Source organism: Nomascus leucogenys, chromosome 14 (assembly GCF_006542625.1).
Source record: "Nomascus leucogenys isolate Asia chromosome 14, Asia_NLE_v1, whole genome shotgun sequence".
In the NCBI taxonomy this organism is placed as follows: Eukaryota; Metazoa; Chordata; class Mammalia; order Primates; family Hylobatidae; genus Nomascus; species Nomascus leucogenys.
In genome coordinates, this window is record NC_044394.1 from 59,652,039 (window position 1) to 59,676,974 (window position 24,936).

General features: G+C 40.3%; 1 protein-coding gene across 2 annotated transcripts in view; it reads right to left on the reverse strand.

The window, feature by feature from the left end:
- The window catches only part of TACR1 (tachykinin receptor 1), a 161,148-nt gene extending 142,777 nt beyond the window's left edge, over nucleotides 1-18,371 (reverse strand). Inside the window, exons 1-2 of one of the 2 annotated variants that reach the window (XM_030827826.1) lie at nucleotides 18,311-18,371; nucleotides 17,271-17,941 (exon numbers count right to left, since the gene is read on the reverse strand). In XM_030827826.1, coding sequence (XP_030683686.1) covers nucleotides 17,271-17,659 — 389 coding nt within the window. In that variant the 5' untranslated portion in view covers nucleotides 17,660-17,941; nucleotides 18,311-18,371. Of the gene's footprint in view, nucleotides 1-17,270; nucleotides 18,246-18,310 lie in introns of those variants that run through there. The other variant, XM_030827825.1, reaches the window with a different exon arrangement.
- Nucleotides 18,372-24,936: the final 6,565 nt, after the last annotated feature.

Genomic DNA, 24,936 nt, shown 5'->3' on the forward strand with positions numbered 1-24,936 from the left:
AATATACATTTTTTTCAGCACCACACCACACCTATTCCAAAATTGACCATATAGTTGGGAGTAAAGTTCTCCTCAGCAAATGTAAAAGAACAGAAATTATAACAAACTGTCTCTCAGACCACAGTACAATCAAACTAGAACTCAGGATTAAAAAACTCACTCAAAACCGCTCAACTACATGGAAACTGAACAACCTGCTCCTGAATGACTATTGGGTACATAATGAAATGAAGGCAGAAATAAAGATGTTCTTTGAAACCAACGAGAACAAAGACACAACATACCAGAATCTCTGGGACACATTCAAAGCAGTGTGTAGAGGGAAATTTATAGCACTAAATGCCCACAAGAGAAAGCAGGAAAGATCCAAAATTGACACCCTAACATCACAATTAAAAGAACTAGAAAAGCAAGAGCAAACACATTCAAAAGCTAGCAGAAGGCTAGAAATAACTAAAATCAGAGCAGAACTGAAGGAAAGAGAGACACAAAAAACCCTTCAAAAAGTTAATGAATCCAGGAGCTGGTTTTTTGAAAAGATCAACAAAATTGATAGACCACTAGCAAGACTAATAAAGAAGAAAGGAGAGAAGAATCAAATAGATGCAATAAAAAATGAAAAAGAGGATATCACCACCGATCCCACAGAAATACAATCTACCGTCAGAGAATACTACAAACACCTCTATGCAAATAAACTAGAAAATCTAGAAGAAATGGATAAATACCTCGACAAATACACCCTCCCACGACTAAACCAGGAAGAAGTTGAATCTCTGAATAGACCAATAACAGGTTCTGAAATTGTGGCAATAATCAATAGCTTACCAACCAAAAAGAGTCCAGTACCTGATGGATTCACAGCCGAATTCTATCAGAAGTACAAGGAGGAACTGGTACCATTCCTTCTGAAACTATTCCAATTGATAGAAAAAGAGGGAATCCTCCCTAACACATTTTATGAAGCCAGCATCGTCCTGATACCAAAGCCTGGCAGAGACATAACCAAAAAGGAGAATTTCAGACCAATATCCTTGATGAACATTGATGCAAAAATCCTCAATAAAATACTGGCAAACCAAATCCAGCAGCACATCAAAAAGCTTATATACCATGATCAAGTGGGCTTCATCCCTGGGATGCAAGGCTGGTTCAACATACACAAATCAATAAATGTAATCCAGCATATAAACAGAACCAAAGACAAAAACCACATGATTATCTCAATAGATGCAGAAAAGGCCTTTGACAAAATTCAACAACCCTTCATGCTAAAAACTCTCAATAAATTAGGTATTGATGGGACGTATCTCAAAATAATAAGAGCTATCTATGACAAACCCACAGCCAATATCATACTGAATGGGCAAAAACTGGAAGCATTCCCTTTGAAAACTGGCACAAGACAGGGATGCCCTCTCTCACCACTCCTATTCAACGTAGTGCTGGAAGTTCTGGCCAGGGCAATCAGGCAGGAGAAGGAAATAAAGGGTATTCAATTAGGAAAAGAGGAAGTCAAATTGTCCCTGTTTGCAGATGACATGAATGTATATCTAGAAAACCCCATCGTCTCAGCCCAAAATCTCCTTAAGCTGATTAGCAACTTCAGCAAAGTCTCAGGATACAAAATCAATGTACAAAAATCACAAGCATTCTTGTACACCAATCACAGACAAACAGAGAGCCAAATCATGAGTGAACTCCCATTCACAATTGCTTCAAAGAGAATAAAATACCTAGGAATCCAACTTACAAGGGATGTGAAGGACCTCTTCAAGGAGAACTACAAACCACTGCTCAAGGAAATAAAAGAGGATACAAACAAATGGAAGAACATTCCATGCTCATGGGTTGGAAGAATCAATATCGTGAAAATGGCCATACTGCCCAAGGTAATTTATAGATTCAATGCCATCCCCATCAAGCTACCAATGACTTTCTTCACAGAATTGGAAAAAACTACTTTAAAGTTCATATGGAACCAAAAAGGAGCCTGCATCGCCAAGTCAATCCTAAGCCAAAAGAACAAAGCTGGAGGCATCACGCTACCTGACTTCAAACTATACTACAAGGCTACAGTAACCAAAACAGCATGGTACTGGTACCACAACAGAGACATAGATCAATGGAACAGAACAGAGCCCTCAGAAATGATGCCACATATCTACAACTATCTGATCTTTGACAAACCTGACAAAAACAAGAAATGGGGAAAGGATTCCCTATTTAATAAATGGTGCTGGGAAAACTGGCTAGCCATATGTAGAAAGCTGAAACTGGATCCCTTCCTTACACCTTATACAAAAATTAATTCAAGATGGATTAAAGACTTACATGTTAGACCTAAAACCATTAAAATCCTACAAGAAAACCTAGGCAATACCATTCAGGACATAGGCGTGGGCAAGGACTTCATGTCTAAAACACCAAAAGCAATGGCAACAAAAGCCAAAATTGATAAATGGGATCTCATTAAACTAAGGAGCTTCTGCACAGCAAAAGAAACTACCATCAGAGTGAGCAGGCAACCTACAGAATGGGAGAAAATTTTTGCAACCTACTCATCTGACAAAGGGCTAATATCCAGAATCTACAATGAACTCAAACAAATTTACAAGAAAAAAACAAACAACCCCATCAAAAAGTGGGCGAAGGATATGAACAGACACTTCTCAAAAGAAGACATTTATGCAGCCAAAAAACACATGAAAAAATTCTCATCATCACTGGCCATCAGAGAAATGCAAATCAAAACCACAGTGAGATACCATCTCACGCCAGTTAGAATGGCGATCATTAAAAAGTCAGGAAAGAACAGGTGCTGGAGAGGATGTGGAGAAATAGGAACACTTTTACACTGTTGGTGGGACTGTAAACTAGTTCAACCATTGTGGAAGTCAGTGTGGCGATTCCTCAGGGATCTAGAACTAGAAATACCATTTGACCCAGCCATCCCATTACTGGGTATATACCCAAAGGACTATAAATCATGCTGCTATAAAGACACATGCACACGTATGTTTATTGCGGCACTATTCACAATAGCAAAGAGTTGGAACCAACCCAAATGTCCAACAACGATAGACTGGATTAAGAAAATGTGGCACATATACACCATGGAATACTATGCAGCCATAAAAAATGATGAGTTCATGTCCTTTGTAGGGACATGGATGAAACTGGAAAACATCATTCTCAGTAAACTATCGCAAGGACAAAAAAACAAACACTGCATGTTCTCACTCATAGGTGGGAATTGAACAATGAGAACTCATGGACACAGGAAGGGGAACATCACACTCCGGGGACTGTTGTGGGGTGGGGGGAGGGGGAGGGGGGGAGGGACAGCATTAGGAGATCTACTAATGCTAAATGACGAGTTAATGGGTGCAGCAACACAACATGGCACATGGATACATATGTAACAAACCTGCACATTGTGCACATGTACCCTAAAACCTAAAGTATAATAAAAAAAAAAAAAAAGAAAGCCTACATATAAATAAAATTCATTGTAGGACAAAAGTAATATTTCTAATCTGTAGGGAAATGATCAATCAATAAATGGTGTTTGAACAATAGGATAAACTTATGTGGCATTTAAAAAAGAGGTAATCTATATTAAATTATTGGAGTGGAATATTAAATAACAACTAAATTATAAAAGTACAGTAAATGAAATTATTTATGCATATTTGCCTACTTTTGAGTTGAGGAAGGTCTTTTAAGCATAATAACAAAGGGAGAAAGCACAAAAGAAAAGGCAGATGGACCTAACAACATAAAATAATATAAAATAAACACCGAAAAAGAAATGAACATTTTAACCTGAAATATGAATAATTTTTACATCATATGACCATCAAAAGGTTATAGCTTTTAATATAGCCTCAACATACAGTTTCTGCGACTCAATATGGCATTTAAAAATTAAGATTTAAATTTAAAACTCTATTAATTCACAAATACAAAGCAATAACAAATATATTAAAATATACTCACTAGTAAGAAGTGCAAACATAACTAACATTTTAATCTTTTAAACTGGAAAAGATTTTTGTAAAATTGTTAGGAATATGGATAAAGGAACACTCCAATATGTTGGATCTATATATTCTGATTCACACTGCAAATTACTAAAGCTTTCTGAAGAGTGGCTTAACAGAATGAAGCAAAAGGCTTAAGATGGCTAACACTCTGAACAAACAACTTTTCTTCTAAGAATTTATCCTAATAATCATCCATGTGTGCTAGTTTTGCTGAAACATATTGATGACAAATTATATGTTGTAGCAAAATCTCAAAACACCCCCCAGAGTTTAAGCATGAGGGATTATTTAAGTTATGATACTTTGTAACCACTTGGCATGATCTTATAGAATAAAGTTTATTACATAAAATATATTTTACTTTATTATGTAAAACAAAAATAAAATTGTATATGCTATAGGACTATAATTATGAAGATTCTATGCATAGAAAGAAAGTCTTGGGCCGGGCTCACGCCTGTAATCCCAGCACTTTGGGAGGTTGAGGCGGGTGGATCACGAGGTCAAGAGATCACCACCATCCTGGCTAACATGGTGAAACTCCATCTCTACTAAAAATACAAAAATTAGCTGGGTTTGGTGGCTTGCGTCTGTAATCCCAGCTACTCGGGAGGCTGAGGCAGGAGAAATGCTTGAACCCGGGAGGCGGAGGTTGCAGTGAGCTGAGATCATGCCATTTTATTCCACCCTGGGCAACAGAGCAAGACTCTGTCTCAAAAAAAAAAAAAAAAAAAGAAAGAAAGAAAGAAAGAAAGTCTTGGCATGAAATAATTCCTAAGAATTGTCAATAGCGGTGCTTGGGCAGTGAGATGAGCATTGATTTTACATTTATTTTTCTTCAAACTATTTTTTTGTAAGTTGCTAATTCTCTTTAATAAGTATGTAATATTTTAAGATTTATTTATAATTTAACTATATTAAACTATAATTTAAACTAAAATGTGATCAGAAAAACATTGGAGTTGTGCAGGTAATATTCAATAGTAAGTTATTTTTCTTAAAAAAAAAAAAAAAGGTGGCTTAAGTTCTTACCTAAATGAACAGCCTCAAGAATCCTTTCAGGATCCTTCTGGACTCATCTGCTTAATCAGAATGTTAGTAATTTGCATTTTTTTTCTATTGCTGTACTCATCAACTGTTTTATATACAGCAGTTTTTCTTTTCATCTGTTTCATTTCCAATTTTCAGTCATTGACATTTATTGAAGCTGTGCTATTTTCAAAATGCTGAGGAAGGATTGGGAGGAAATGAAGCAAGGAATTTTTATCCAGGTGTAGAGAGAAAAAAAGAAAGGAAAGATGCAGACAAAGAAAAAAGGATGAAAGCTTCCAGATGACGTGTGGGTCCAGACAGACCCTGGCAGAAAGTCCAGCTCTTGGAAAACTGGCCCTCACCCCAGGATTTGTAAACAGCACAGATTCATTGATGAAGATGCAGGAGAGGTGAAGAATCTGCTTTGGCCATCTCAGCAGCACTTTACTGCTGCCCTTAACCCCAACCCACTGGACTGGCTGAGAATATATTCCAGTCCCTTCTTAACATCCTTCCAGGTTGTAAAGATATTACATATTTATCAAGACAATTAGTGACTTATAAGAAGTCTGAAGAAGATGGAAGCAAATACGGAAACAAATGCAGAGTGCACTAGCACCTCAGGGCAGAGATAATTCTGCCTGTGACAGGAAAAGATCTTTCAACAGCAGTTTGACAGCTCATGGTGACAGACCTCCCCCACATCCCCCAGTATCCTCCAGAAGACCCCTTGGTGGATACCTGGGACTATTTTTTGAAAGCCAAACTCTGGATACTTCTGTATTACCTAAACTCTGGCACCTCTTACATTCCATATTGGCACAGCTACGAGGTCTAAGTTTGTTTTAATTCTCTACAATCTTTCCTGTTCAAGGAGTAGGTAACTAGAATGAACACATTCCCATTTCAAGATACAAATGGGACCTTGGAGGTAGAAAGGCGTTCATATTGTTCGTACCTTAGTGTGATTTTAATTAGCTGCTCTTCTCTTGGTTCAACTCAACTTACTAAATTGGATTGGCTGTGAAGGGAATGGAGCAGTAATTTGGGTTCATGCATTTGTGAAGCAGGATTGGGGAGTGCCTCAATGCAGACTCTAGCTGGTTATAGCATTATTGGAGGGAAACCAACAAAAACGAAGGAAATAGTATCCGTGCCTTCTTTGCATTCTGCCTAAAGTCTTAGGATCACAGTGTCCTAATTGGATCATTGAAAACCTATGATGGCTTTGATTTGGCAGGTAATCTAGCTGAATCTTTAACACATTAACTTCCAGACCCCTCATCATTCCACCTGGGAAGAGAAAAGAACTTCAGGAACAAATTTAAAAAATGAAATTTGTTAAATCATGAAAATTCCAATGAAGTTTTCTCTTTTATCTTCCTAGCTCATGTTTGAAGAGCCCAGCTAAGTTGTTGAGCTAACTCGTATTTCAAGCTCAGGGCTGCATTCATTTTTGTTCCCATCACGAATTCTAAAGGCATTTGAAATTTCCCCTTGGCTCCCTGGGACTATTTAGAAGAGTATCTCAGTTGTTTGTAGGGTTTTCTTTTGTTTAAACATTTTCAGAGTCAGACAAATTCTTTTATGAAAACATATTAACTATTCAAGTGGATGTTTCTCCACAGTAAAATAAAATTAATAAATCATACAAAGTGGGTATTTAAGCTTATGCTCCTAATCTCCTCACATGCCACTCAATGTGCACATGAGGTTTTTACAAATTAGTGTCTAATTATATTCTATGATAGAGAGAACAGAGGTGTTACTAGCATGACTTCTCAGCACTCTCCCTTCATGAGCTCAGGCAGCTGTGTGATTTGTGAAGGTGGCTGCTCATCAGTCCATCTGTGGCTTAGGGCACTGGGCTGAGCTGTAAAGGCAGAGTATCATTGCAGATTATTTTTTATTATCTGAAATAATGGCAATAAAGTGGAAGGGAAGGTGAAGAAACCCAGCACTCCTAGAGCTATGAAAAAGCCATAAGGCTCTGGCCTGAAGGGGAAACCCAGTTAATTTAGAAAAGGAATCTCTAATCATCCAGTTGGAGGATTCAAGGGTACTGGGTGGTTTTCAGGCTCCAGGAAGAAGGTCCCTGCCACTGATGACCTCATGCCAAGAGGAAAGAAAGCTGCTCTGTAGACCTTCTTTATAAGAGTACAGGTTGGAACCATACTGAGAGCCTGGCTTTGTTAAACCCAACACATACTACAATATTTTTGATGATTTATGTGGGTAAATAGGATACATCCAGAAAAAATCTGGGACGTATATTTCATGACCTCAAAATCTCAAAAAGGCAACTTAAGGACCAGGTCTTGTGGTGATTCTTTTTTCTTTTTGGTCATTTTTTTCATGTCAATAAAAAGGTAAAATGTAGAATGTAGTTAACTTTAATCAGGTAGATAAAGGATGCAAACTAGGGGTGGGGTGAGGCTATGCATGATTCCATCTATGCAAATCAGTCAAGGATTAACACTGGAACTACAAAACTCAGTTCCAGTGGAAAAGCATGAGTGGACTCTGTAGGCACCAGGCAGGCAGAAATCCAATGTGAGAGGGGCTCAGGTATCAGGATGCAGCTCTGGGCAAGACCCCTGTGAGGCATAGCCAGATTTGGGTCTCCAAATCAACCCCTGATTCCAGAACCTCAGCTGCCTCTTACAGAGAAGATGATTCTGCCACTTTTGTTTGTATGACTTTGTAACTCTAAGAGGGCATTTTAAAAAAGTAAGTAGGCAATAAAGAAATGGTACTTCTATGTAAGTAGTGCATGTGTAGTAGTGAGTTTTGTGATCAATATACATTGCTTTGTATGTGATTTGTTTTTAAGATGTTGGAAATGAGAATCTGATATATTAGAGAATTTGACTTGCAAGATTTGCAATTTTAATTGTAACACCTAGGAGGATTTAATGAATTAATTTTGTAGTCAATGTTTGGATGCTCAGGAGAACCTGAATTTATCAGTTTAATTCTCAGGAGGTTGAAATGCTTTAAGAGAATTTGTATGCTAAATTTAGAAGTTTTGATTTATTAGTCTTAGAAGAACTAAGTAAGTCCTGAGAAAGATTTTGTTTCTTCTATTTGTAAGTCTTCCTGTTAGGGATTTGAAGATTTTAACAAAGCCAGATGTATCAAATTTGTGAGTATAGTTTGAAATGCTTAGAGGAATTTAATTAATCAAGTTTATAAATACTGCTTACATTTTTAAAGATTATTTGATTTGTTAAGCTTATAAAAATTGTGGCTAATAAAAATATGTAAGATTGATTTGATTAAGTTTGAAAATGGTATTCAAATATTTAGTTGGAAGTATTCTATCTCATGTTTAAAGATTTATTGAGCTTTAGTCAAAGAACAAAGGCAAATGAATGTTTCATAATTTAACGCACACAAACTAGATTTATAAGAAAACTTCCATGATTTATAAAATATGTTCAAAGGCTAAAAAACACTGTAACTTCAACAAATTGAATATCAATTAAAACTCATGCAGCTATAAGATCTTTTTGCAATGAACACATTCTCATTCAGATATTAAACAACGATGCTCACTCCATATAAGGGTGGTGACTTTGCGACATAAAGGATTGGAAATGAATGTTTAGGGGATGGCATAAAATAAAACATCTGGGTTTTCTGGACCATGATATACAATATCCAAATGATGGACTACTGGTAGACTGTGTACACATTTCCAAAGATGAAAAGAATGTTGAAAAGCATTTAGCAAGAGTTTTGCTGACCCAGTCAGGACAGTTGTAAACTACCATCTTTAGGGGGAAGAACATAAATGTTTTACCCTGTAGCTATTGTACTTGATGTAGAAGGAATCCAGGAGGAGGCTGAGACAAGAATGGACACATATAATGGATATGATTGTGTGTCAGAATTTACTAGAAAGCATAATATTAATTACTATTAATTGGTATTTTAGTGGTATTTAGTGGATGTCAGGCTTTTCAAATCTTTCCCTCTTCTTACCTTCTACAAGGTAAGTTTCATTATATCCAATTTATCAGTTGGGGAAACTGGGGACCCAGATAGGTTAAACACCTTGCATATGTACACATAGCTAGTAAGTGGTAGAACCAGCACTGGAAGCCACCGCCTGGGCTCTTTCCTAACCATTCTACTGCCAAAGGCTAGGAGTAAGTTTATTAAAGGGTGCGCTCATACAAAAGACATGAAAGGCACTCAACAGGGAATCCCAAATATTAAACATAGTGATAAAGCTAAATTGGAAAGTAGATTAAGAACTATACAAGAGGCCGGGCGCGGTGGCTCACGCTTGTAATTCCAGCACTTTGGGAGGCCGAGGCGGGTGGATCACGAGGTCAGGAGATCGAGACCACGGTGAAACCCCGTCTCTACTAAAAATACAAAAAATTAGCCGGGCATGGTGGCGGGCGCCTGTAGTCCCAGCTACTCGGAGAGGCTGAGACAGGAGAATGGCGTGAACCCGGGAGGCGGAGCTTGCAGTGAGCCGAGATTGCGCCACTGCACTCCAGCCTGGGCGACAGACCGAGACTCCGTCTCAAAAAAAAAAAAAAAGAACTATACAAGAGAAGGGCAGGGGATCAGGCCCCGGGCTGCTTAGACAAATTTCCTTGAGCAGTTCATATGCGGCATTAAAACTCATGCTGATGAGTACGTCTCCAGGTCATCATAAAGCACCTCTTCATCTTTGGTGCTCCTCATCCAGAGAGCTTCATATTTTCCCTTCCACTGAGGTGGAATTGAAGTCTCTCAAGGTGGCAAGAGATAAGTTTGGGGCAACGTAAGCCAGTTCCCCAGTCAGTCTCACATACGTGGGACCTCACATGCACCACTTCATGCTGGAATTTTCCTGTGTCTATGGTATTTTAATATGGTGTGAACAATCAGATAACTACTGTGGATGCAGGAGTTGGAGGGCTGGGTAGAGGGTAGATTTCTCCTGGTTTCACCTCAGCAAGGACAAGTAAAGGGGAGAGTGCACCTGCTGCTAGTGGGGGGTGTTAGAGAAAAATCCAGGGAGTTGACAGCAGTTAGGCCAGAGAAGCGTCCATAAGATGGAGGAGGTGCTTATCATTTTCATCTCTCTGAGTTTCTGGTATGCCTGGGTAGATAGGAGGTAAGATGGAAATGATAAGCACCTCCTCCAATTGGAAGTCTTTTCCTGGGGCACAATACCTGTTGAGGGTGGCAAGGTGTGGGTCAGGTATCCTGTGGGGCTCAGTCAACTGGAGTGTGGAAGAAGTAAGAGTTAGAAGCCATTGTTATTCTAGAACGGGGGTTCTGAATCAAAAGCATTCTATTTTGTAACAAACCTTTATGGTAGGCAGAAATTTGGCCCAGTTTTTCTTTTGCATCAAGGCATAGCATTATAAGTGTACTATACGGTCTGCTTGAGGAATCGGGTCTGGTTTTCAGATTTTGGCTGATGTGTGCCGAAGAGCAGCATGGTCAGTTTGCTCATGACGCACACATTTTAATGAGTACCTACTCTGTGCCAGGCACTTGGATAGGTGCTGGGAACAGGAAACAAAATAAGGGATCCCTGTTTTCATGGAGCTTGCAATCTAGTAAGCAGGGAGGTGTGGGAGAGATAGACAAGGTACAGACAGTTGCAACACCATGGGATAAACGCTGTGGAAATATAAGGACACCTCAGCCAGACTTGCAGGTCAAGGACAGCATCTTAGTATAAGCACTGAGCTAAGTCAAAGAGGACAGCAAGGTCACTAGGGAGGATGCCAGTCCTAGGTGTCTAGGTGATGCTAGACAGAGTGATGGTAGTAAGGTTACTCCATTCTGGTTATCTCCTTTTAAGAGGGCCATTAACAAATGGAAATAATCAGTAGAGACTAATGATGATGATGTAAAGTTGGAGGAACCAGGGACAGTTAACCAGAGGTGGGGATGCTTCAAGATAAATAGAAGCTTAATACCTTACCCTTATACTTACTGGAAAGCCTGCTACATGGAAGAGGCCTGAGACAAGTAGGAATAGTCCAAAACCAAAGAGGCAGATTTCATTTCAAGAAAAGGAAGAATTTTATAGTGATTTAATAGTTTATTGAATTTAACAAGTGGGAAAAATAGAGTAGAATATTTAAGCAGAGTTTGGTACTCTTACAATGGCCCCATTTGGAAAGTTGTGGGGTTGAACTTTTATTTGGGTGGAAAATTGTCAAAAAGGCCTCTAATATTTTTTCTTGTGTGACAGGACTCTTACATTGCTTTTCTGCCTCCAATGACAGTTTTCCTTAAATGAGATATCATCCCAAAGCCACCAAGTGCAGGAGCATGTAGGCAGATGTCTAAGGCACATAAAAGCAAATTGCATGGGTCTTCAAGCTGTGAGGGGGTGGAGAGTGGGAGGACAATGCTAAAAGAAATTGTTTCTAATTGCTCTTCCAGGTTGAAACAGAATCCTCATTGGCATCATGAAGATTAAATGAGATAATGGACTGGAGGGAACATAAATAAAAGATATCATTATCAATTTTATGAACATAAAACTTCCTTTCTAGTTTCCAAATGATGGATATTAATAAATTACTGTGAGTATTCCCAATCCAGTGTTCTTGAAGTTAATTAAAAAACAAAACTCCACATTCATTTCCAAGTGCCTTGCTGCTCCTCTTCCTCTTTGTCGTTTTCCTCCTCTTCTTTCTCTTCATTCTCTTTCATTCTGTCTCCTCCTTCTCTTTTCTCTCCCCTCCCTCCTCTCTCCCCTACTGCTCTCCCTCTCCTTCTTCTTTTCCTTTTACCAGGAAGTCTTTCCCATATTCCCAAGGGAGTTATTTGCTCTAACTCTGCTCCCTCTGCATGGCATTGATTGCATTGGGTTATATGCTGTTCGTGACCTTGTTAATCTCCAAAGACTGAGAACACAGTGGCAAAGGCAATGTCTTACTGCCTCAGAATATGGCACACAGTAAGTGCTCAATAGTGATTTGATGGATGGATGGATGAGGAAAGAGGCCATTCCCTTCACTGCCATCTAATTTTATTTCCTCTTACCATTCTGTGCTGATATTGTCTCTTTGATCCCTGGCTTGTCATTCTCTAGCCTCACTTCTCAAGTTTCTTGTCGGGCATTCCAACTAATCATTATATTTTCACGTCAAATTCAACATAGAGTATTATCATTTTCTTCCGGGCAACTCCTCAGTTCATTCCCTGATTCACCTGTGAATTCATTTCAGTTGAATCAGTCTGTCGTTGACCTGAGGCACTCAGAAAACATTTGACTTCCATGCTTCTGTCATACAGCTTCTTCTACCTGAAAGATCATTTTTTTTTTATCATCTTCTCTAAAAATCTTATCTAATCTTCAAGGCCCAACTCAATTGCCCTATCTTGAGGTCTTCCTTGATCATTCATTACTGCTGGGCAGGATGTCCCTCCTCTTGTCTCCTATAGAATATATCTGTACAACCCACATGAAACATTTTACTTAATACCTTATATTTTAGTTACCTCTAAATCAGTCTTATTTGTCTTCATATATAGCCCTTTGAGGGAAGAAACAAGGCTGTGAGTTAGGAAACATCACCTTACCTTGATGGCATCAACACTTGATAGACTGAATATCTTTATCTAAGTTTGATGGTGTTTCTGTCTTATGATCCTCATTCTAATTCAGCAACAATAATAGTAACAGTGTCTTGTGCTTGTACTATGTGCTTTTATGTTGAGAATTATTCTTTATTTGCCTCCAATTCAAACTATGATTTCTTCCAGTTTTTTTAAAAAAGTAACACTCTTGACCATTCAGGACACTGCAGGCTCCCAGGAGTAGGGAGAGAGTGTGGCAAGTGTAATGGGGCAGCTTCAGAGAAGAGGTGGGCATTGAACCTCTTGAAGAAAGGCCCTGAAATCTAAATGAACCATCTGAGAATTAACAAACTCCATTTTGATCCACATCAATGCTGACATTGGAAAAGACAGGGCCAGTTGTGGCCAATGAGCTTCTAGTGAATGGCCATTCACAGCATCACAGCAGTGCATGGTAATGGGTTTCCAGGGCCATCTGAATTAGTGCAAAGGATCCTGGAATTTAATTCCCCCTCCAGGTGGGGTGAGGAAAGACTGCTCTGAGATAAACAATGAAATTGCAGTTCAACCAACAAGGTAAAGTTCAAGGACAGAGTGCAAGTCTAATAGAGACCTGGAAAGCAGGATATTTAAATTGGTAGCTGAGTATGGCTGGGACAGAGTTTGTAGACGTGAGTTCAGTGGACAAAGTTTTTGTGATTTATTCATGTTTTTGTTTTAGGTTCCTCTTTTACATTATCAGCTCTCTTAGAGAGCTCAATTCCTCTTTTGCCTTCAACCATTACTCTCTCTGGATAACTATATTTTTTGGTCTCAGAGAGACCATCTTTATTTGGAGTCTGAGTGAGCAACTGTTACCTTTCATTTTGCTGAAATTATGCTTGCCCTACCAGGTAGAGAAGCAGTGATACCAGGTCAGTGCTTGTCTGGACCTCTCTGTTGCTCCTGTTGCTATGTGCATGGTTTCAAATCAGGTTATCTGTTGCCCATTCCCCAGCTCCCTGCAGGGCTTGGAGATTGCTTCCCTTCCTCTACTCCCTTCTTAGATTCTGCTCCACAGTACTTGCCAGGGCATCATAATAGAACCAGTAATTGTCACCAACTCCTGAAAATGGGGGTTAGGGTAACAGGGGTGTTGAGGGGGGAGTCATCACCTCTCTGTGTCCCCCATCCTCAGATTTCATGAAACTTCATACATACCTTTTAGTTTTATAGTTGTAAAGAATTTTTAAATTCTAAGTCAGAGAAATTATAGAGTTTCAATAGCTAAAATCCCTAGTATTTGTTGGAGTTTAGATAGAGGTAAACCTGATCTTATTTAGCTATATTTGTCTCTAAAACATTTTTAAATTCTAGGTAAACACTGCCTTCAAAAAATAAAATTCTTTCTAATGGAGATATTTCTTCCCTCCCCTCCTCTCCTATCCCCTTCCCACCTCCCACTTTCCTTCCCTCTCCTCTCCTTCTCCTATCTTCCCTTCCTTTTCCCCACTCCCTTTTTTTCCTTCCCTGACCCCACCCCACCTTTCCTGTAGAAAGACTACAGGAAACATTTAAATTAGTACTGCAATCTGCAACTGAAGTTTTTTCTCTGCATATATCTTGGTTCTAATACGAAATTTGACAAAGTTTACCAAGATAGTTTGACTCAACAATTCCTTTGAAAATCCTTTAAAATGAGAAGATATAGCTTTTTAAAAATTCATTTTATTTGATGTAGTACTTCTACTTATTGGGATCTATCCTGAGAAAATAATCAAGGAGGCAATACAAAATTATCATATATAAATATTCCTTAGATTACTAATTATAATAGCAAAAATCTAGAAATCACCTAAATACACAACAGTAGAGAAATGACCACATAAATAATAATAGCATATTCACATAATAGAATAGTATGAAGCCATTAAGATTATGTTTCTGAAAACTTTTGAATAACACAGGAAGGTGTTATTAATGTCTTTCATTAATACCAATGGAAAAATGTAGGCTAGAAAATTATATAGAATCTAACCTCAATTATATAGTGTAATAGTCATAAAGGAGAAATTCAAATGTTAGCAGGTGTTGCTTCTGGTCGGTTAGGTAAGGGGGATTGGATTTTTGTGGTCTTCATGTTTCCCAAGTGTTCTGCAGTGAACAGTTTTAATTTTACAATCAGGAAAACCACATTGCTGTTATTTTTAAAGACTTGATTCAAAGGTTGTCTGTTAAAAATTCAAGGAATATACAAACAGCTGATTTAATATTTCCTCTTAAGTCTGCATTTCCATGCTGGAGAAAAGAGAGATAACTTACAGGGAGAGGACTTAAACCCTCCTTCCTTTCCAATACATTCTTGGGAGAGAATGGATGACCACACATGCAGGAAATACATTCATTGGAAGGCCTGAGGGGGTGAGTTTATAGTGTGCTCACCAGGCTGAGCAAGAAAAGACAGAAGGAGCACTTGGCAGACATGGAGAGAGAGACCTGAAGTCTCATCTCTAATTCTACCTTGAACTCTAATCTTAGGCATGCCATTGATAACCTCCCTGGGCTGTATCTGTATGTTGGAAACATGGTGACATTCCCTGTTGCTGTCATTTCCTAAAGCTCTGGCATCTGAGACCTTTTGATCTCACTAAGCAGGTATCACAGAGGGTCAGGGCTCTGAGATGGTTTACCTAGAGAAAAACAACAATGGAGCTGAAATCTGGCTCCCTGCCCAATCCACTGTGCGGACTGTGACTCTTATCCCCACCTCTAACCTTCTAAGTTCCAGAGGAAAGATCAGGGTTGCAGAACATGTTTCTGTGTAAGCCAAAAGGAGAGAGCTGTCTGCTGGTGCTCCATCAGCTACTGAATGCTCCAGCTTACACTGACTGACAGGTCTTCCCAGAGCTTGTGCAAAGCCCCAGTGCAGAAAAAACAAACAAACAAACAAAACCCCCCAAAAAACTTCTCCTCTAATTTAGGGGGCATGAAGAGAGTGTTTGTAAGGCTGAAATGGTATCAGGTTTCACTACCTTGATATTCACTTATATATCTTGCTATCGACTTTTTTAAGTTTAAGGAAGCTGTCATGAGATTAAAGGAGCATGTTAATGCAGAAAGATTTACAGGCGTACCTCACTTTCAGCAAACTGAATACCTGAAAACCAGTGTAGTACAAAAGATAAATTTGTAAAATAATTCATTTCACTCCCACTTTGAGTAATTGGTTTACCATCTACAGTTAAAATACAAACTGATTTTCCACAATTTGTTTTACATAAAACATAGTAAGCACATAGGAGCTGCATATAGAGAGATGTACATGGAACTAACAAATCAGTATTTGGACACCACTGCAAAGGATGGAAATGAAGATTTCCCTGATTTTAAAAGTGTTCATTGACTACAGGAGCTAAAAAAGACTTCTAATAAATTGCAAGTTATAAACAATCTTTATGCAAAGAGGGTTAGTAGTTTGGAAATTTTTTTGAAGTTTTCTCCTAGCTCCTTCTTTGGGTTTCTCACATTTAGTTATCTCAGGAAGGACATCAAAAGAATCAATTTTAAAATCACAGTGATAGGTGTTTTAAGCATACTTTCACATCCCAGGTAAACATTTAACACCTGTGCACACATAGACATACACATTGGAGACCTAAGATACTCACAATGGAGACAACACCAATAGAGCTGTGCTCCAATAATCAATTTTCCATCATGCTACCTGAAGAGCCATTCATTTCAGAATACCAGCCCCAGTGTTTGAAATGCCAACCTTTTCACTTTCAATCAGCTTCGGGAACCCTAACCTGTTGGTTGCAGGAACGGAAGAGCTCTCAATTGCCTTTGCCAAGCATGTTTCTCTGTGGATACAGACAGGCTAAATACATACATTTTACATTGCAGGAGAAATTTAGAACACCTCTTGGGTAAACTTCCTGGATCCCTATCCGTGGAGTTTCTTAAGGATAGCATAACTGTCTCTCATTTCTGAATGAGAATTCCTAGCATTACAGAGTAAACTGCATTAGAATTCTCAGTATCTTATGATACTGATGAAATGCTGTTTCACATCCAAAACAAACAGACAAGCAAAAACCAACGAACCAACCAACCAACCAAACAACAACAACAACTACAACAACAAACTAGAGAGTTGCAGTGGGAGCAGAAAGTCCCAGAATCCTCTAGGTGTACTTAAAACAGGAAGGCAACAAGAGGCTGTCTGACAGAATAACAGGCCTGGAGGAATTTACAAAGCACCATCCAGGGTCTAGTCCTTTGACGAAACCCTAGGTATTGTTTGCAGCCTGCAAGGGTAAAGGGGAGAAGGAATATATGGAAAGGAGCAAAGCAAAAGTTGAAAGTGTCAGGCAGATGAGTGGAGAAGAGATGAAGAAAGGGGAGTTAAATGAAGAAAAGGGGGATGTGTGTTGAAAGGAAGACAGATAGTGATGGGTAAAAAAGAGGAGAAAAAAGTTGAAATAGATAAGATGAAGTTCCCCATCAACAAATGACTCAGTTGATCAGTAAAAAAACCTTCAGAGCATGGGTGGCCAATCTTCCCCTTGACCCATACCCCATCCAGCCCCAAACCTCATAGCAATGCCATGGTCCTCTATGAGAACTTTCTCGCCTTTTCACAAAGGCTAATCTCACCTATCAAACGCCACAGCCGTCATGGAGTAGATACTGGCGAAGACAGCAGCGATGGGGAAGAAGTTGTGGAACTTGCAGTAGAACAGGCCGTAGTACCATTCGTTGTGGACAGCATAGGTGAAGTTCACCACTGTATTGAATGCAGCCATGGAGGCCTCCGCGAAGGCCAGGTTCACCAGAAAATAGTTGGTCACTGTCCTCATTCTTTTGTGGGCTAAGATGATCCACATCACTACCACGTTGCCCACCACAGAAGTCACCACAATGACCGTGTAGGCAGCCGCCCAAAGGACAATTTGCCAGGCTGGTTGCACGAACTGATTGGGTTCCGAGGTGTTGGTGGAGATGTTTGGGGAGAGGTCTGAGTCCACCGGGAGGACGTTATCCATTTCGAAGCTAGGCGGTAAAGCCCTACTATCTGTACACAACCCCACTCTGCAGCAGAGTCCCGTGGCTGGCGCCTGGGGCTCAGGGTCCTGCTTAAGCCAGACAGGAGGGTGGAAGGCTCTTTCTGGGCAGCACTCTTTTTGAAAGCTGAACTGGCGCTCAGAATAGAAACGCTTCTGGATGCACTGCCTGCCTGCCCGCGGTGGCTCTGAATGCCTCCACTTTCAAGCTGCAGGAGACATTTGAGTTCAGAAGTCTGGAGACAGCATCTCTCTTGCGTTAAACTGAAAAGGGGAAAGAAATTCCACTGGTCACGGTTCTAGGAAGCAAGAGATCCCCCGCCTTTATACACCTGCTGCTGCCTGCAGCTCCTATTTCCCCTTCCTCCGCCGGGAAAGGCAAAGCCCTGTGCTGCGTGAGGACTTAGGAGCGAAGTGGGGGCCCATTGCAGCGCGACCTGTAAAAGTTCTGAGCCTATGGCCAGGATTCTGGAGCTCCGTATCCAGGTGGAGATTTTTCCTTCGCTTTTGCTGCAGCTGCCGCCGCCTGCAGTTTCGCGGGCACCTCTCGGTTCGGGTTGCTCAGCTCGCGAGTTAGCTGCGCACAAGGCTTTTATAACCCCCTGCAGAGACGTCACTGGGAAGGGGCAGTACCTGGGCTGCGTACTCGCCAGTCCCGGTGCGCAGCGCGGCAGCTGCGCCAGCTGTTGACAACTGTCTCATTCCACCGCCGCAGCTACCACGCCTTTTGCTGCTTGCTACTTGCCGTGGGAGTCTGCGAGCCGGGAGCCCCACGCACTCCGCGAGGGGGCAGTAGGTGGCTTGGAAGTAACTGACACAGATGCGGTCCGCAGCTGGAATCGTCGTTGCACTAGGGGTACTGGGAGGAAGGAAGGATTTGGGAAACAGCTGGAGTGGAGGACAATCAACTTCCAGGGAATGAAGCCCAGAGCCCTGCGACAGCTCTGCAGAGGCGGCCTGCCTGTGGCAATGGGAAACGGGCATGTGTGGGGGCGATGTACCAGCGCCGCGCTCCGGGCCGCGCTCCAGCTACCGAGAAGCCAGAGGCGACGACTCTCTGGTCCAGGTGTCCCGAAAACAACTTTCCTGAGGCTGTGTTTAGGAAATACCCCCACAAAATATCTGGCTCCATTCCCTGGCTAGCTGATTCACCTGAGAAGTGACAGACTCTAAGCTTTGAGGACACTTTCCTCAGCCACCCTGGGGACTTGGCCCCTCGTTCCAGGAGAAGCTCCATTTGAGCCCACCACCTGACCCCTCTGGATGAGCCTCTGCTCAATCACTGGGGACAGGGCTGAGCTCCCTGCAAATCTTGGTAAGCGCAGGAGCCACACTCATAGGCAGCTTGTCGCTCAGACGCGCGCGCGGCTCTGGGCTCTCCGCCAGCAACCACTGCGGCGCTGCGTTTGCCTCCCGGGGACCTGGCAGCCTCCGCCTCCGCGCCTGCCAAGCCTGCAGGCCAGAGCCGGGCCCGGGGTAGCATCGGTGGTCCTTCTCCCTGTTCCCCTTCCAGGTTTGCATAGGGGCTGGAGGACAGGTCAGCCAACCTTCTCTCCCCACGTCCATCCTGCCCTCTTCTGACTTTGAGGCCTCGTATCCCAGTCCAAGACCATTTCAAACGGTAGAACTGGTGCCAGACACTTGGAGGAGGCAGGGGAAAGACTCGCCAGTCCGTATGAACCCTTTTGGAGAAGCCAAGATGGGACGAGCTCCGCAGCACGTTCCTGCCAGACTGCTGCAGGCAGAGTTCCGCGGAAAACTGAACCCCGGGAGTCCTCAGGGGCCCATCTACCCCGGTGCACCGCCTCCTCCTTTCACTGCGGGGACTCGGAGCTGTGAGACTGGAGCGCGGACCAGCAGACTTGCGCGCAGGTTGGAGTTGGCGCATACCGGCGCCAGCCGGGGAGCGGCGTTTACGCACTGGTACCGCGAGCGCTCAAAGAATCTCTCGGGAAGTGCTTTAATGCTGGGAAATTTACTACACAATTATGCCGGGCAAAAATTGGATCCCACGCCGGGGAGAAGAATATGCTGGTTCACTCTGTATTTTTCGGAGCCTGGGATTTTAGCGTATGTAGGAACCGCACATTGCTTTGCCAGGTTCTCCTTGGCACCCGTAAACTGCATAGAAAACTCTAGAGATGCCTTGAAAAGAACAGCGTCCCTTTATTTAGAGCGGCTGCACAGGAGGTCTTCTTTGTGGAAGGGAATGCCTCCTCCACCTTGGATCTCTTCTCGAGGCTTCCACCATCTCAAAGAGCTGACAGAGAGAGGAAGGAAAAGGGAGAGGGAAGGGGATGCGGAGGGTTGGGGGGAGAACCTTCTCTATCTTTAATTTTCCTTCCAAGCTGTTTAAAGTTACCTTTTCTTTTTTCTCCCTGTCCATTGGAGCCAGGCTGACGTTTTCAAAAGGAACTTTACTCAGTGGTTAGGGGAGAAAAAGAAAGCTAATCGAGTAAAATCTAAATATGTAATAAGAGCTAAATATAAAATAAATATGAAATAGCTAAAAAGTAAATATTAAACCATTTATCCTCCATTAGTACAGCAAGTTGATATTTTGAAGCAGGTACTGTGCTGGGCACTGGGGCTGGGGGTGAACAAGCACTTACACTATGGAGAAAGAGAAACAAGAAGCAATTAACTATACAAAATGGGCGGTATTATGATGACCAAAGGTACTAAGCCCTGAGTGAGGAGAGAAGAGGGAGGCCACCTAACCTAAACAATGAGGGGCATCCGTACAGATGGAAGAAAATCTCATCCATGAAGAAGCCTGAAGAATGAGTTAGGATGGGAAGAGGTTGAGGGTGGAAAAAAGGCGAATATTTCAGGCTGAAGTTTTATAAATCAAACCTTGTCACTCTGCTTGAAGTCCCACAATGACTGCCCACCTATGAGCCTGCAGGTCAGACTCGGGCCTGGAGTGGCATCAGGGGTTCTTCTCCCTGCTCACCTTCCAGGTTTGCATAGGGACTGCAGTGCAGGTCAGCCCGCCTGCTCTCCCTGCCTCCATCCTGCCTAGGCCTCAGCTAACTTTGAGGTTTCGTATGCCAGTCCAAGGCCACCTCGAATGGTGGAACTGGTGCCAGGCACCTACATTCCTTACCCTGGGCTTCAACTCTGGTGTGTTGATGAGTCTGGCTTGGGGTTGCATTTCTTTCTACTCTGGGATTTTCATGGCTGGTAGCCATATCTTAGGAATCCTTATGACTTTGCTAAAGTTAGTTTCTCTTCTTAAAAAAAAAAAAGCATATTCATGATGGGTTCACATCATGAATGGGTGAACATGATGGGTATATATATATATATATATATACCACTTTCATATATGTGGTATATAGACAAATATGTACCACATTTTCTTTATGCAGTGTACCATTCATGGGCATTTAGGTTGAGTCCATGTCTTTTCTATTGTGGATAGTTGCTGCAATAAACATATCAGTGCATGTGTCTTTATGGTAGAACAATTTATATCCCTTTGCGTATATACCCTATAATGAGATTGCTGGGTCAAATAGTAATTCTGTTTTAAGTTCTTTGTGAAATTGCCACACTGCTTTCTACAATGGCTGAACTAATTTACATTCCCACCAGCAGTATACAAGTGTTCCCTTTTCTTTGAAACCTTACCAGCATCTGTTACTTTTTGACTTTTTAATAATAGCAATTCTGACTGACATGGGATGGTATCTCATTAAAGTTTTGATATGCATTTCTCTAATAACTAATGATGGTGAGCAATATTTCATATGCTTGTTGGCTATGGGTATGTCTTCTTTTGAAAAGTGTTCACGTCCTTTGCTTACTTTTTAATGAGGCTATTTATTTTTTGCTTGTTAATTTAAGTTCTTTACAGATTCTCGATATTAGACCTTTGTCAGATGCATAGTTTGCAAGTATTTTTTCCCATTCTATATGTTGTCCATTTGCTTTGTTGATAATTTCTTTTGCTGGGCAGAAGCTCTTTAGTTTAATTAGGTCCTATTTGTCAATTTGTTTGTGTTGCAATTGCTTTTGGCATCTTTATCATGAAATCTTTGCCAGGGCCTATGTGCAGAATGATATATCCTAGGTTATCTTCCAGGGTTTTTATAGCTTTACATTTAAGTCTTTAATGCATCTTGGGTTAATTTTTGGATATGGTATAAGGAAGTGGTTCAGTTTCAGTATTCTGCATATGGCTAGCCAGTTATCCCAGCGCCATTTGTTGAATAGGAAGTTCTTTCTCCATTGCTTGTTTTGGTTGGCTTTGTCAAAGATCAGATAATTATAGGTGTATGACATTATTTCTGGGCTCTCTATTCTGTTCTAATGGTCCATGTGTCTGTTTTTGTACCAGTAGTATGCTGTTTTGGTTACTGTAACTTTGTAGTATAGTTTGAAGTTGGATATGTGATGTCTCTAGCTTTGTTCATTTTGTTTAGAATTGCCTTGGCTATTCAGGCTCTTTTTTGATTGCATAGGAATTTTAAAATTGTTTTCCTAGTTTTGTGAAGAATGTCATTGGTTGTTTGATAGGAATAACATTGAATCTGTAAATTGCTTTGAGTAATTTGGCCATTTTAGCAATACTGATGCTTTGCATCTAAGAGCATGGAATGCTGTTTCATTTGTTTGTGTCATCTCTGATTTCTTTGAGTAGTGTTTTGTTGTAGAGATTCTTGTTGTAGAGATCTTTCACTTCCCTGGTTAGTTGTATTCCTAGGTATTTTATTCATTTTTTTGGCTATTCTTGATGAGATTTAATTCTTGATTTGGATCTCAGCTTTGATGTGGTTGGTATGTAGAAATGCTACTGATTTTGTACATTGGTTTTGTATCCTGATATTTTGCTGAACTTACGAGATCTAGGTGCTTTTGGGCAGAAACTGTGGGGTTTTATAGGTATCATCTGCAAACAGAGATAGTTTGACTTCCTCTTTTCCTATTTGAATGTCTTCTATTTATTTCTCTTGCCTGATAGCTCTGGCTAGGACATTCAGTGCTATGTTGAATAGGAGTGGTAACATTGGGCATCTTTGCCTTGTTCTGGTTCTCTAGGGGAATGTTTCCAGTTTTTCCCCATTCAGAATGATATTGGCTGTGGGTTTGTCATAGATGCCTCTTATTGTTTTGAGGTATGTTGCTTTAATACCTAGTTTGCTGAGGGGTTTTAACATGAAGGGATGTTGAATTTTATCAAAAGCCTTTTCTTCATCTGTTGAGATGATCATGTGGTTTTTGTTTTTAGTTTTCTTTATGTGATGAATCATATTTATTGATTGCATAGTTGAACCAACTTTACATCCCAGGGATAAAGCCTACTTGCTCATGGTGGATTAGTTTTGCTGCTTGATTGGGTTTGCTGGTATTTTGTTGAGGATTTTTGCATCAATGTTCATCAAGGATATTAGTCTGAAGTTTTCTTCTTTGTTTTGTCTCTGCCAGGTTCAGTATCTGAATGATGCTGGCCTCAAGGAATGAATTAGGAAGTCCCTCCTCCTCAATTTTTGAGAATAGTTTCAGGAGGAATGGTACCAACTCTTCTTTATACATCTGGTAGAATTTGGCTGTAAATCCATCTGGTCCTAGGCTTTTACTGATTGATAGGCTTTTTATTGCTGATTCAATTTCAGAAGTCATTGGTCTGTTTAGTGATCCAATTTCTTCCTGGTTCAATCTTGGAAGGCTGTATGTTTCCAGGAATTTATTCATTTTGTCCAGGTTTTCTAGTTTGTATGCATAGAGGTGTTCATAGTAGTCTCTAAAGGTTTTTTAAAATTTTTATTTCTGTAGGGTTAGTGGTAACATCTCCTTTGTCATTTATGATTGTGTGGGGTTTTTTTTTTTTTTTTGGATCTTCTCTCTTTTTTTCTTTGTTAGTCTAGATAGTATTCTACCCATGTTACTCATTCTTTCAAAGAAGCAACTCCTGGACTCAATCTTTTGTATGATTTTTCACACCTCAATTTCCTTCAGTTCAGCTCTGGTTTTGGCTATTTCTTGTCTTCTGCTGGTTTGGAGGTTGGTTTGCTAGTTTCTCTAGGTGTGATATTAGGTTGGTAATTTGAGATCTTTCTAATTTTTTCATGTGAGTGTTTAGTGGTATAAATTTCCCTTTTAACACTGCTTTAGCTGTGCCTAGAGATTCTGGTATGTTGTGTCTTTATTCTTTCTGGTTTTAAAGAATTTCTTGATTGCTGCCTTAATTTCATTGTCATTGTACCAAATGACAATTGTACATTGTCATTGTAACAAATGACAATTGTACATTGTAATTTTCATTGTACCCAAAGTCATTCAGAAGCAGGTTGTTTAATTTTCATGTAATTGTATGGTTTTGAGCAATTTTTAAATTATTGATTTCTATTTTTATTGAGCTATGGTCCAAGAATGTGGTTGGTATAATTTTGTTTTTGTTTTTTAATTTGCTGAGGGTTGTTTTATTCCTGATTGTGTGATCAGTTTTAGAGTATGTGCCATGTACAGTTAAGAAGAATGTAAATTCTGTTGTTTTGGGATGGAGAGTTCTGTTAGTTCCTATTGATCAAGTGTTGAGTTCAGGTCCCAAATATCTTCGTTAGTTTTCATCCTTGATGATCTGTCTAATACTGACAGTGGGGTGTTGAGGTCTCCCACCATTATTGTGTGACTGTCTAAATCTTTCATAGGTTTCTAAGAACTTGATTTATGAATCTGGGTGTTCACGTATATATATATGAACAAGAAGATCTAACTATCCTATATATTTATATTTAAAGAGATTTTATATATATATAGGACACATAAGGTGAGATACATATCTATATCTATCTATATATAGGATAGTTAGGTCTTCTTGTTCAATTGAACTCCCTTTACCATTATGTAATGCCCTCCTTTGTCTTTTTTGATTGTTGTTGTTTTAAAGTATTTTGTCTGAAATTAGGATAGCAATCCTTGCTTTTTTTCTGTTTTCCTTTGCTTGGTAGATTTTTCTCCATTCCTTTACTTTGAGCCTATGTGTGTCATTGCATGTGAGATGCACCTCTTATAGATGTTGGTTTTCCATTCCTGAGTTACTTCACTTAGAATAATGGTCTCCAATCCCATCTGGGTTACTGCAAATGCAGTATTCCATCTCATATATATATGAGTAGTATTCCATCTCATATATATATACCACAGTTTCTTTATCCACTCGTTGATTGATGGGCATTTGTTCTGGTTTCACATTTTTTCAATTGCAAAAATTTTTCATATTTTGACTTCTTTTCCTCTGGGTAGATGCCTAG